At 29.6% G+C, this 15,133-nt stretch overlaps 1 protein-coding gene across 2 annotated transcripts; it reads right to left on the bottom strand.

Moving 5' to 3' along the window:
- Positions 1-10,800: 10,800 nt before the first annotated feature.
- Positions 10,801-14,708, bottom strand: LOC133693707 (probable L-ascorbate peroxidase 6, chloroplastic/mitochondrial). Of its 2 annotated transcripts, none has more exons than XM_062114986.1 (12): positions 14,402-14,708; positions 14,207-14,317; positions 13,919-14,039; positions 13,735-13,835; positions 13,561-13,648; positions 13,385-13,452; positions 13,215-13,301; positions 12,325-12,399; positions 12,141-12,218; positions 11,951-12,055; positions 11,407-11,469; positions 10,801-11,098 (listed from the first exon to the last, which is right to left on the bottom strand). In XM_062114986.1, exons 1-12 carry the CDS (start codon positions 14,633-14,635, stop codon positions 10,946-10,948), a joined length of 1,284 nt encoding a protein of 427 aa, XP_061970970.1. In that variant the 5' UTR covers positions 14,636-14,708; the 3' UTR covers positions 10,801-10,945. The 2 variants fall into 2 exon arrangements, with proteins under 2 accessions (XP_061970970.1, XP_061970971.1); XM_062114987.1 differs by lacking the exon at positions 10,801-11,098 and adding an exon at positions 11,185-11,257.
- Between the last annotated feature and the right edge of the window lie 425 nt (positions 14,709-15,133).

The following is a 15,133-nucleotide window of genomic DNA, read 5'->3' as shown; positions in this document are numbered from 1 at the left end:
TGAATGTTCACTGTGTTCCTACAAAAACAAAAATCAATGTGTATTTGTTCACACTTAAATTCAAGACGCGTTATTTGATTACTACAGAATCAACTCCCATGAACGGAAAGTTCTCCTTCGTTTTGGTTGAATGTTAAAAAACAAAGTGTCATGGGTCAATGTACCATACATGCTTGAGGCATGGTTGTTTTCTTATGATGATTGAGTGACGACAACCTTTGAAAAGAGATGAAATTAATACCAAAAAAAAAAACAATATACTAGATTTAAGTACTAAAGAATCAACTCTCTTAAAAGGAAAAAGGAAAGTTATATTTCGTTTTGGTTGAATGATCTACTAGATTTAACAAAATCAAATACATCCTATATATTTATTAGATTCGATCAAATTTAACAGGTTAAATCAGGATTTGAATAATCCAGGATTCTAACCAAGTCTAAAAACATAAAAAATCAAGGCTACAGTTGATTATACAAATTTAAGTAATACGTCAGGTTAACCCGAAATTCGTGTACCTTCTATAATTCAATAAAATTTTCTGGTTTTTTTAATAAACTAAAAAATTAATTTTTAAATACGCATTTATTCAAAGATTGAACAAATTCTATTGGGTGATGGTTCCAAAAATAAAGTAAACTAATATACGAACACTTTTTATGTGTAGGTGCTTTTTTTATTTTTAATGTGTGCTCCCCAAAACAAAACGTCTACGATAGAGTGTTTCTATTTTAAGAGTCAAAAACAAATTACGACGGAAGACAAAAATAGACATGGTATCAGTTGTCTGGTCTCATCTTATTGGCGTGAGTTTATTATTGTTTTATTAATTATTAGTTGATATCAAAGATTATTATATAAATACTACAAAAAATTTATTTTTCTAGTAAATTAGAAGCTCATTTGGGTGTGTGTATATTCTATATTTATAAGAAAAAAATGTATTTTTTATGTAGGATAAAAATATTTTAACTTAAAAGGAGAAAATAATATCTTTTTAATATGGGATATAAAAAATTTTAAAAATATTTTTTAAAATTTTATAACTACATTCATATAAATTATTTCTTAATTTTTTAAAAAATATTTTTTATTTTATTTTTTAAAATTAACTCACGTAAATTTATGTAACCCAGAGATCGTTTCCTGGAACAGGTCAACCCCGAGCCGGATTTGAAGACCATGGATTTAACCGTTTTGTTTTCAAATATGAAAAAGGCGAGGTTCCTTCGCTTTCTATACACGTGGATTGATATCCTTGTTTCTCGACATCATGTACAACTGGACATCTCACACATTTCTTTCTTTCTTTCTTTCACTGCTATAGACCAGACCAGATAGAGCATTGATTTCCAAGATGACAGGAACACACTCTCATCGAAATATCACCCCCGCAAATCCGTGCCTGCCTGATTGATTACTTTGGATAATATTAGGGTTTTATTTGTTTTTATATTTTAAAAAATAAAAATTTTTACTTTTTTTACTTTAAATTAATATTTTTAAATTATTTTAATATATTATATCAAAATAATTTTTTAAAAAAAATTATAACCACACTGCACGTTTCTAAACACGCGCTGTATAAATTAAGCGCAGCTTATCCTACGTGCGTTCGTTATTCAAATGTTAAATTTGGACTGCAAATTTCATGAAAATATGACTGCATTCAATAATGCTAGAGCTTAGAGGTGTCATGGCTGCCACGCATTCAATGGAATCTGACTACGTGTCTTCCTACGAGGATTTCTTATTCAAGGCGTGCATTTTTATTTTTGAACCATATACACAGATACACTTGGTGTCCCTTTACTATTATTATTATTGTTTTGGATGAAAGAGAGTCGTTCCTGTTTATTAATTTCAAGATCTCTGCAGTGCTATACTGTGAGACTATATTATTTTTTTTATAAAAAAATAATATTTAAGTGTTATTAGTGTGTTTTTGTTAAGAAAAAAATTATAACCCGATACAATTAGATTAAATAAATTACTTTTTATTTCAATTAAATAATAAAAAAAATGATAATGGATTGACCAAATTAAAAAAAAAAGTATCATGATAATCTAGAAAAAAAAATTCAAAATTGAATATAATAATGTAGCTAAATTTTTAGTCAAATAAATATGAAATGACGAGATTGGATAAAAAAATTTTAAAAAAACTTAGCCCGAGTCAATCTAAGATAGCAAGACTATAACCTGGGTTGTAAAGGGAAAGTTAACTCGTCAAACTCGCGATCCAAGTCATGAGATCAGGATAACCTGATAAAAAAATGAAGGAAACCATATGGCCTATTTTTTTTTAAAAAAAAAAACAACATCGAATGATAAAATAAAAAAAGACAATAAGTTTTTCAAAAAAGAATATCAACTCGCATTAACTTTTCAAAATCATAACTCAGGCCATTAAACCAAAAGTAACATATCTGAAAAAAAACTCAACCATTAAATATTCAATAATAAAATTGAAAAAAATCAATAATACAAAAGGAATCCAAAACTAAAAATAATAATTAAAAAAATGATAATCAAAGTTGAAATAAAAAATAAATTAGAGAAAAACTATAAATTTTTTTATTGAAAGGTAAAATTAAAAAGACAAATCTGTTCAACAAAAGGACAAAAAAAAATCAAAAGAGCGAGGATCTAATAAAAAAAAATGATGATCACAAATTAGGATTGAACTATGAAATTAAAAACAAATAAAAATTCTACAATAAGTCAAAGAAAAAAAATAAAAATCAAAAGAACAGGGATCAAAAAATAATATATATATATATATATATATATATATATATATATATATATATATCATAAATTTGGGATTTAAGAGTGAAATTAAAAGCAAATAATTTTTTTACAAAATAATTAAGAATAAAATTTGAGATGAATAAGGATTAAATTGAAAAAATTAATATATAACAAATTAAGATTGAAAAATATAATTAAAAAAAATTAATATTTTTATAAAAGGATTAGGAATAAAAATTATAAATAAAAAAAATAAAAGTTGAAATATTAATAACTAAGAAGATAAGTGTGAAATTTTAAATGGCTAGTGCAAATTTTAAAGGGAGAGGAAGAGAGAGGAAAGAGGGAAAAAAAAATTTGTTTTTTACATCAATAATTTAAAAGATATAAAAATATTAAAAAATTAATTTAAAATAAAAAAAATAAAAGTTTTAAAAGCATGACTAAACCGCACAATGGTGCCTTAAATGATACGAATTTTGCTGGTATATATCCTATGCTATGTTCCCGTGTCTTTTCAACTTCACTTTTTCTCCTTCCAGAAGAGGTGAAAAGTTTTGTTCGAATCCCAACAATGCTTTTTTTATTCTTCTTCGAGCGAATAGCTTTCGTTTGTTTTGTGAATCTATTTGCCAAACAGAAACAGGATGAATGTTCTGATGGTTTGCCCCTCCAATCGAACACTTGGACTTAATATTTGGGATTGTGATGTAGAATTTTTTTTCAAATAGGTTTTATATTTAAAATATATTAAAATAATTTATTTTTAATTTTTAAAATTAATGTATCAAAATCATTATAAAACAGTAAAAAAGATATTAGTTTGATGTTTTTTCAAATAAAAAATAATTTTAAAAAACATCTAAAAGTATAAGCATAAACACTTCCAAACACGCCCTGCAAACACAAACCCGATCAAATTAAAAAAGAGAGAGAGATTTTAGAATTTTACTATGACCTGGAAACACCGTAGATTTGCAAAGTGTTTTCATTATTTTTATTTTTTATTTTTTTTACTTTGATTATCAAATTTGTTTTTTTAATTTTATCATTATACATTGCATTGCACTACTGATTGGGTTAGATAATTTCTTTCATGCTCCATTTTTTTGGGTTTCCATAGTGTTAGAAAAAAGACCCCAACATTGATTTGGTTTCTGAATTTGTAAGGAGAAATTTGATTTGATTGCCTGCGGATAATTAAAAATGGGGGGATTGAAATAGAAAGTAAAGTAAAATGACAACTCTTTATTTAAAAAGAATATATTTTTTCTGTTTTGCTCCATTATTTCTTCTTCTTCTTTTCCAATTCACTCATCAAGTTTTTTTTCTTAATTTCATCATTTTATATTATATTAATTAATAATTTGATTTAATAATTGATTCATGTTACTTTTTTTCGAGTTATTGCAGTCTAAAAAAAATCTTGATATCGGGTTAGTTCTTGATTTTACAAAAAATAATTTAATTTTTTTATTTGCAAAAATAAAAAATAAAAGGATTAAAATTAAACTCTCGGTGAAATGGTATCCCATAAATAAAACAAGAATATGGTGTTAATGCCTTTAGGTTTAAGATTTTGTCCAACTTTATTTTTAGCTCATTTAGTTTGGAAATTATACAATTTAGTTCAATAATTTATTTTATTTACATTTCAGTTCTTAAATTTGAGGAAGAAAGAAAAAAGTTATTGGACTACTGTTAAAGAGAGAAAAGGTTTTTTTAACAAAAATAACACCCCCTAATTTTCTAGTTACCTTTGTAGTGGTTGGATTCTTTTTAATATTTATTAGAGCTTATAATTCTTAATTTATTTTATTAAATTTACATGTAAGATTTGAGTTAATAATTAATATTTTTTCATATTAATAATATATGAATATTTATTTACACTAAAAAAATCCCTGGAACCACGATGTAGCGCAAACTAATTATCTGGTGACAATCTAATCAAGTGGGGATATTTTTGTACAATCTTAGTTCAACAAATCACAACGTATTATTTAATATTTAATTGTGTTTTTATAGCTATGATAATAAAATTAAACTGCAAAATCATCAATTATTTTCATATTCGAGGGTGGCTTTTGACGCGTCAAAGAGAGAGGTTGAGGAAGGATCGATAGCTGCCGCTGTAGTTGTTGTGGTTAAGTAGAAGTTTGATGGGAACACATAAAGGGATGGATTGCCACGTGGCAGGAATATTGTTTCTGATGAATGGGAAAACAAAATATTATTCCTTGTTTTGTTAGACGGGGTTTGATTGATAGCGTAGCCAATGGGTGGGCTAATTCTAACCGACCGCTTTTGCAGGGTCTACAAATTGCCAACGCAAGTCGCCGCACGTTATCACTTCCCCATCCAGATGTCTCCGCCGAAAAAGCAAGAAAAAAAAGCGCAAAACCAAACTCAACTATTTTTTTTTAAAAAAAAAAAGGAAAAAACGAAATTAAATCGAAAACGATAGCTGGGATTGGAGAATTTCCCCAAGCAGCTTGAGTATATTAGTGATCTTGCCTTTATTATTATTATTATTACCACTATTCAGTTTTTAACCCTAAAATTTCCCAAAAATTCAAAAAAAAGAATGTCTTTTTCAGAAATAGTCATTTTAAAAAAATATTAAAAAAATACAGTCTCTAATTGCAATTATGCAAGAATTCAATTTATAACTAGTCAAAAAATCATGCTGGTATGCAATTTGGGGTTTAATTGAAGAAAATTGAATAAAGAGATGAAATTGATCATATTTGCATAAATTGAAAAATCAAGGGTCAAAATAAAAAAGATGATAAAATTTAAAAGTCTAATTAATTCAATTGTGGGTTTAGGTAAGGAGAAAGATTGGAATTAAGGGCGAAAATGGCTAAATTTGCAAGCCAATCACCTAAATAAAAGGAATATAAAAGTTTGGAATTTCAATTCACTCAATTACAGACATAATTGAAGAGAAAAATTAAAATTTAGAGTCAATTTGATAAAAAATAAAAGAATTAAGGAACCAATAACCACAATGGAAAAGACATTAAAATTTAGGGATCCTATTAATTTAATCAAGGACTTCAACGAGGAGAAAAATAAAAATTTAGAGTCAATTTGACCAAAATTATAAGAATTAAAATACCAAAAACCAAAATAGAAAAGGCGTTGAAACTTGTTGACCTTATTAATTTAATTAGATGTTTAATTGAAGAAACGAATTGAGATTTGAGATCAATCTGACTGAAATTGCATAAATTGAAAGCCCAAGTACTGAAATGTAAAAGGTGATGGCATTGGAGAACAATTTTGAATTTCATTAAGGCTTAATTGAAAGAAGTCAAGGAAAATATCTCCAAATTTGACAAAGACTAGAGAAATTAGAAGTATGAGGAGTAACTTCTAAGTAAAGAAAAAGACAAAGAATTAATAATAAAAGAAAATGTTTGTGTGTGTATACTTTAATGAAACAAAACGGTGTGTTGCACCGAATTGAGGGAGGGGAAATATAGCCTAAGACACCAAAATGATGTCGTTTTGAAGAGACCAGGGGGATGTTCACTTTTTTTTTTATGCATACATGTATATTTTATATTTCTTCTCATTTTTTCCAAGAGCTTTTGGCTGAACTTTGGACCACCATTTTTCTCTCTTCTCAAGTTAGGTCAAAAGTTGTTGTACGAGTTTTGCTATTTATTTTCTAATAATTTGTAGAGTTTTTATTTAGAAAAGATTCCTTTTCCATAAGAAAATCATAGAAAGAAAAAATTAAGATTGTCTTGGCAAGGGTTTCCATGTCAACAACTTGTGTTTTTTTTTTATGGATTTTTTCATTGGCAAGGTTTCCTTATCATTTAAGGACATTAGAGGTGGTTTGTTGGCTTATTTTTTATAATGCATAACTTTACGCTAACAAACATAATTTTCAATCTGACTATTGAATTGAGTTGAAAGTTTACCAGGAGTTTTTAAAGGTATTGTTTTATATTGACTGAAGTCCACAAATCATAAGGAAACAAATAGCAAAACTCATACAACAACTTCTAGCTTGACTTCAAATATGTCTTTTTCTCTTATCTGGATGAAAAACTTAAGATATCTAGATCTATGAGAAACTAAGAGTTGGAGCAAACTCTTACACAAGTTTTATTTTTGAATAATCAATCTATCTCTTATTAATTTTTAAAAACCTAAATACAAGCTAAATAATCTTATTTATACAATGTAAAATATCTTAAATAATGATGGAAAAATAATAAAAATTTCTAAATAAAATAGAAAAAAGAATCATAAATCAATTGGGAAACTAGTGCAATTCCCCGTATAATAGCTTTTGGACCTTATCGCAAGACTTTCCTGATGTCCTATTGAGTTGATATTTTAACCCAATATAAAACAAGACTTCTAGAAACTTCTGGTAAAATCTCATCTTGATTCAATGGTTAGATAAAAAATTATGTTTATTAGCATAAGACTACGCATTAGGAAAAATAAGTTAAAAACCCGCCTCTAATGTCCTTGAATGATAAGGAAACATTGCTAATAGAAAAATCCGCAAAACAAAAAGAAATACAAGTTGCTGACATGAAAAACCTTGCCAAAATAATCTTAATTGTTGCCACCTATACTTTCCTAGTAGAAAAGAAATCCTTGCTAAATAATAAGTCCACAAATCATAAGAAAATAAATAGCAAAACCAGCACAAGAACTTCTGACCTGACTTCAAACACATCATTCTCTCTCATCTGAAATAATTACTGAACCTACCATATATGGATGGAAAACTCGAGATGTTTAGTTTCTATCCCAATTAACACACAACAAAATTCCATCTGTAACTTTAGATATAACCCAAACAATATACAAAGGTCTAGTTTGACATATTCGCAACTTGTTAACCCAAATATCTTGAATTAGCCTAATCAAGAACAATTTTGACTTATCAAAGAATTAAGCAAGCTCTATGATATCTTTTATGCTTCTCGTTTGCATCTTGATTATAGATGTTGGGTGTGGATTGATTACTTATAGTTTTAGTGCCTTGATATAAGTTATTATTGTGTCAGCTTAATCACAAGCCTGAATTTAGCTTTACTTGGGAAGGATCAATTTGATTGTAGGTTTTAGATCTCTTTATCCATGAGAGTACTAGTTGTTATCTAATTTGTATAAAAAAAATCAAAATCATAAAATCAGGTTATTATGTCTTTCAAAAGCAGGTTAACATCCAAATAAGATGATGGTTTAATGTTGAATTCTTTTGAGGATAAGGGGAAACGTGTGATTCAATAAGTATCAATAAAGGATCCATTAGAGGTACTAGTTAGACCTATTACAAGATCTAAAACTAAGTAGATCCAAAAGGAACTAATTGGGCTAATTCTGGATATTTGGGCTAACAAGTTGCAAATTTACGAAGTTAGACCTTTATGTGTTGTTTGAGCCAAATCTAGAGCTATAAATGAAATTTTCTTGCGATTTTGGTTAAGATGGAAACTAAACATCTCAAAATATTCATTTATTTATGGTAGGCCGAGTAATTTACCCATACAAGAGAAAATAACATGTTTCAACTCAGGCTAAAAGTTGTTGTACAAAAAAGAAGAAAGAAAAAGGAAAGAAAAGGAGAGAAAACCATACCCAAACAACAAAAAACCCAAATCATGAGAAACAAAAGAGTTGGGCTTTTAGATCACTAAACTAGTTCATTTTGAACTTGAAAGTTCCATAGAGGATAAAGGAACAAGAGAGGAAGAAAAGAAAGAAAAAAAAATATAGAAAAAAAAGCACAATCCATAGAAAAAGAAGAAAACCTAATCTAGAGAAAGAAACCACTAAAATTCTCTACACCACCATGACAACCACTAGGAGCCTCAATAACACCTCCCCACTCTACTGGAACCACCCAACTTTTGATTTTTAAATGCATGAACAAGGGCTTAGTTGAGTTTAATTTATATATTGAGTGTTTTTAAAAAAAATACAAAAAACATATGATGACTAAGTATGTGAAAATGCATGAAACTTTAAGTTTAAATCTCCAAGTCTTATTTGTATTTAATATAGGTTTTGCATGCCTTTATTAACAAAAATAAAAACTAGAAGAATAAATGTGATGATTTTGATTAAAAAACAAATGTATGAAAGAAAAAACCAAAACTTGTTTTTTTTTTTTTGGGTTTGTTTGTAATCTAGACTTTGAATGACAAAGTTAGAGTTTTGAAATGTGCTTTGATTTTTAGATGATGGTGCATGAAAAAAACTTTAATTCAAATGTTGCATGCTTCTTTCATTATGAATGATAAAAACCATGACATGTGCTTTTGGTTGCTTGGATGATACATCAATGAATAAAGGGAGACTTGAGATCTTTTATTCTTAACATTAAATTGTTATCTTGGGTTTTTGTTCTTATGATTATCGTGTTTATCCATGTCTTTATAATCATGCTAAAAAAATATGTTTCAAATCCCATGTACTTTGGCTAAACCTCTTGCACAAAATAAATGTATTTATTTGATGTTCATGCAAGTTTTGTAGTTAACATATTATTTTAATGTTCTCACTTTACATTTGCATTTCTCTATTTCAAAAAGAAAATGAATTTATTACATTGCATGTTTTGATATTGAATTTTATAACTTGATTATAAAATCCATTAAAATTTGACCCATATTAAAAGGAATCTTTATGAGTCGACATTCCAAAACCTTTTAGATAGTCTCATTCATTATCAAAATCTTTTTGAAAGAAATCAAAGTTTCTTTTTTTAAATGATAAAATCTTTTATTTTAAAGATTAACGTTAATTGTTTTTGTTAAAACTTTCATTTCAATGAAATCATCTATTCTTAGAAATTAACTTAAACCCCGCTTGTTTGCTGGAAAATAATTTTTTTTTAGAAAGTGGTTTCCTTGAAAAGTAGATTCTTGAAAAGTGAATTATTTTTCTATGTTTAGTAGTGTCATGAAAAATAAATTGAAAAACATTTTCCAGTGTTTAGTTATGTCATGGAAAATAACTTATTAATATATTTTTTTTCAAGTTTATTAAAATAATGAAGAAAAAATCTTACATATTAAAAAGTTGAATGAAAATAAAATTAAAAAAAAAATCTAATTTCATAAATTATCTCAAATAAAATAAATAATAATCAAAATAATAAAGATCAAATCTAACAGATAAAAAAATTGAAAGATAATGAAATTAAAATAATAATAATTATAAATAATTACAATTTCATAAATTATTTCAAATAAATAAGTAACAATCAAAAGAATAATGATCAAATTTAATATATAAAAAATTTTAATTAAAAAAATAAAAAAAACAAATAACAATCATAAAAATAATAATCAAAATTAATATAAAAAATAAATCAAATCAAATTCTAAGGGGTAAAATTGAAAAACAAAAGGATTCAAAACAAAATATATAACAATTAAAAGTTTAAGGACCAAATTTATTATAATTAGCAAATAATATGATATTTTTAAATTTTTCACAACTTCTAAAAAGTGTTACTCGCCCAAAATAAAAAGAAAACACTTTCTTGAAAACCAAGTCAAATTATTTTTTGACTAGAAAGTGTTTTCTTTTGATTAATTTTTTTAATAGCAAATATACACAGAAAATTTTAAAAAATAATTTTCAGAAAATTACTTTCCATCAAACAAACAAAAACCTTAATTTTTTTTTTTAATGTGCCTATTTGAGGGCTTTGAATCTTGTTTGGCTGGACTTCTTTATTTGTCGTTGGCCTGTTTGCCCTTGGGGTTTGCTTTGAGAGTGAGTAATAATTGAAACTTTATTCAAATAATAGCATTGAGAGGTTATTTTTTAATTAAATGATTATTTTATGAGTTTTTAATGCTTTAAGAAGTGTGGGATTGACACTTGAAAAATAATAACATTGAGAGAGGTTTGCCTTAAGAGTGCGGCTGGGTAATAATTGAGTTCGCTTTCTGCATTTGACTTGCAAATGAGCGCGGCTGGGTATAGAGTAACCTTGAGCCGTTTAGGCCTGGACAGTGGAGTTCACGTATAAATGCATTGGCTTTGACTCTCCGTTTCGGATCCTTCAACCATTCATTACCTCACTATATTATGGTTTTCGATGCATGCAGAACTCATCATGCACCTCAGGAAACACCGCAATTAGAGCAGAGTGGATACAGACCAACACTAATCTTATAAGGATCCTCAGAAAAGAACTTAATTTCCAAGAAGAGATGTTAAAAGTGCTAGAACAGCAATCACAATAATGATATTTAGAAAATAGTTAGACTGGAGAGGCTTATCTGGGCTCCCGCCAACTGCTTGATACTCTGCTCTAATCTTCTGTTTCATAGTCTCTGACAACTCTCTCTGCAATTCAAATAGGCAACACTAGTTGAATTTATTCCTTTCTTCTTCATTTAGACTTCCAAGTTTTATATGTGATTTAACAAAAATTGCAAATAGCTTCATCCTGTCTGTATTATTAAAAGAAACGGCACTAGAAAACAAGATGCTTGTTTTTTAGTCCTGCAGTGAATCATGAAAAGTGAAAAAATGAACACTTTGCATGCGTATATTTCTGCCATATAAATCATCCATGCAACACTAAAAACCAAGGAACTTTTATGATTAATAATTAACAGAACGTTTTGCAACAACTTGCTTGTAATTACGACCTTTCCAGAGGAGTACTTGGCTGCCACAAACTTCTCTCCTACAACACCATCTAGCATAATTCCCTGATCACCAAATCATCAATTAGTTTTTCAAGCTACAAACTTTATTGCAACCATTGTACTTTACAATAGAATCTAATCGTGGGAGTTCCAATAAATTAAACATAGAAAAAGACTTTAAAAGACTGTGTGTGTGTGTGTGTGTGTGTAGGTAAGCATGCATGGACAAGTTAACAAAGGGTTAGTTAGATCTAACCCCGGTGTTCAAGGAAAGAATGTGTGCATGCGCAGTTGTGAGTGAAAGCACATTCACATGACATGTCATCAATCAGGTACTATTTTACAAGGCTTAGAAATCGTAAACATCAGCCATCATAAGCTCTCAAATTATTATTTTTCTGAAAAATCCGAGTTGCATATATAAGATGAACATTTGACCAGGACCTTTCAAATATTTTCGAGGGCAGTTATAGTAATCATTAGAACGTGGGTAAAGGTGAAAGACATGAATTGAGCATCTCGGGACAACACTTGGCTAACAAACCTCTGGAGGATCAAATTTTGCCCCAAGATTGCTGAGCTTCGCATGGGCTTCAGCATAATCCTTGAAGAATGCCTCCTTATCTTCAGCATATTTCTCTGCATACACCTGCAGTTTATGCAATGCATAGCTGATTAAAAAGATTGTTATGTGCTTCTTGACCATCTTACTCTCAAACCTCAATCCATTTTACCTTGAATGAAGGATCTTCAAAAAGAGCAGCATCAGTTGGCAATACAAGTAGATCTTCATCCTTTCTTTCTTTAATATCCTGTGCAGGTAAATCATATTCAGCAAAGCATTGTAACACCCCCACTCCCCAACCCAAATTTTTATATCTTTCTTATGGTATAAGTAGCACGTTCTTATTGTCAAACCTTGAAGTAGGAATTGTCAAACTTCAGCCATTCTGCTGTCCAGGACTGCCCTCCTGGTGCTCCAGGCCCATTTTTCTGTCAAGCAGCAGATAAAATGTAAATATCCAACTGTCGATGCTTTCTATAGCTACTACTGTTTCTATTACTACCCTCTATACATGCTGCAAGATGAGACAAAAGGATCCTGATGGTGATATCAAAGATAAACCATCAGTTACATATATTTGTAAACTGGAAAACATGCAATAATCCTATGTCAAATGCTCAGCTGTATGTTTTATCAAGGACAAAAAGAATACAAAGGAAACGGTAGTAGTTAATAAGGAAGTTGTAATAGAGATCTAACATCTCAACTGCATGTTTTAGCTTTACGAATTGCCTGGCGGCTATAATCATATATCACTAGTTGCAATTCTCCAGAAAATAGAGAATATATAGAGAGGGGGAAAAGTTTGACAGTAGTCAGTTTCTAGCATCTCATTCGAACAATTATTAGCCCATGACCAAAAGATATGCTCCCAGTTCACAGTGATGTCAAATGAGAAGGAAGCTGTATAGAAATCAAAGTTACTGGTTGAGCAATCAGGATTACTGGTTATTGAGGATTACATAAATCTTTCAAGGCAACTCTGAATATGAGAATGAGAAATCACTAGGAACCATCACCTAGAATTCCTCACTTGTGTAATATACATAAAGCTATATCTACTGTTGCATATGGAATCAATTAGTTAATAGTAATTTAACCTTAATGAGACATAAAAGTCTATGGAATCTCCATATTGAAATGACACATTAATAACAGTAATAAATGATGATTGTGCAGTCTACGATTAAGCAACTCTAGAAATACTTATATTCTAAAAAATTGGAAGAAGTCGCTCTAATACCGTATACTTCGTCTCTGGTTTGCCCCAACCACTGCGTTCTGGTCTAGACCTTCCTAGTGTGTGTGCACCAGACAATCCAACTATTTCCTGCAGTTTAAAGACTTAAACAGCAAACATAATATACACATTGAGATAGCATCAAGCAAAGCATGATATGCAATTAAGATTACCTTGTCATCTAATCCCATTCTATAGAAAACTTCTCGTAAATGATCAGCAGGTTTAGGGGGGCCAGCATCTATGCACCAATTAGAATTTTAGATATCAATACTAAACTGTAGTTAACAAGCATTAAGTTTATGAAAAACATTTATTACAAGAAAGGATTCAAACTGAAAATACTTACCGGGAAGCCTCCCCTCTTCAGGGCATTCATCAGGGACTGAGACATCCACCCTGCCATACTTCATGGGAATTTTGGGGCCTCCGGCTTCCTAAAACCGCAACACATTTATCAATAAAATGTTTAGACAATGATTTCAAACAAATCACGTTAAATCCACAGAAGAGCAACCAAGACCTCTATAGCAGTTGCGCTGGCCATTTGGAACAAATCCGCATATGTCACACCAGAATACTTGTCTTTGATAGGCTGAATCAGTTTCAATGCATCAACAAGCCCTAAAATCCCAGTTAATCAGGCAACAAATATTACAGAACCAAGCTAATTATTAGTTACACTAATTAAAATGTGAAACAATTACCTGCATTGGCTGCATGCTTAAGTTCAATTTCAAATCTAAGACTTCCATTGGCTCCACCCCTTTTTGGCCACTCCTCTATGTTCTTGTTGTATGTGCCTGCATCATGCCACCCCAACCGAACCTATAAAAGAAAACAACAGCATTATATCAGCATAGAAACTAGAAAGCGAAATTTTTACTTGGCTAGCAAATAATCAAGCAATTTATTATGAGTTGATCATTGAAATTTAAAGAGAAAAAAAAATGTTTATATCAAGTAAATTAAAATAAATAATAAAACAGTATTACCAGAATAGGATGGCAAAGTTTAGATTTAAGAAGCTCCTTAATATCTTCTCTCGCACTCTTCAACTGAGCAGCATCCGACGCCGCAGCAACGGTGCTCATTGACGATCGCTTCTACACTCGAAAAAAAACAATCTGAAAAAAAACAGCCAGCGCAATATAATTTATTTATATATAGAGTGGGAGAGGAAGTGAGACCTGATCCTTAAAAATGAGGGGTGAGAGGGGAGAGAATCGGAGGCATTTGAGAGAGGAAGGAGAGTAAGAGGAAGAGGAGGCAAGAGAGAGTGAGGAGGAGGCTGAACAAATAGAGAGACGGACGGGAGAGGCGGAGGGGAGGAGGCGGGAAGTGGTGGCGGCACCACCACTGAGAGAAGCCATTGGTTGCGATTTTGGTGGAGATAGTGTTAGTTGGGAGAGGTACTGTGCCATCTGGGATTTTGCACCCGTTTTATCTGTTGGCTGGCTGGCTCTCCTCGTGTTTTGGATGAAGTAAATGTGGTGCGAACACGCGCATTTATACATGCTGTTTCGCAATAGAATCGGATTTCTGTGTGTCATTTCATTATATGTTATTCATTATGCTATACAGTATACATCATACATTGTATACTATCTCCGCTGTGCATCAAATATTTTTATTCCTCGTAAAAAATTGTATATATAAGTTTTTTAATATATTTTTATAGTTAAAAAGAATTTAAGTACAAATAAAAAATATATGTGTACAAGTAATCAAATAAACTGAGAACTATGTGTACTAATAAATAAATAAAAAATTATTAATGACACCTAAAAATAAAACATGAAAAATCAAGAGACAAGTATAGATCAAAATATTTAATCTCGTTAGATGAGACGTTTACACAATTATATTTGTTAATTTGTGTTAATTAAAATATTTTTTATTTGATCAAACGATAATGAAAA

This window comes from Populus nigra, chromosome 5, assembly GCF_951802175.1.
Source record: "Populus nigra chromosome 5, ddPopNigr1.1, whole genome shotgun sequence".
Classification (NCBI taxonomy): Eukaryota; Viridiplantae; Streptophyta; class Magnoliopsida; order Malpighiales; family Salicaceae; genus Populus; species Populus nigra.
This window is presented reverse-complemented; position numbering and strand designations above follow the sequence as displayed.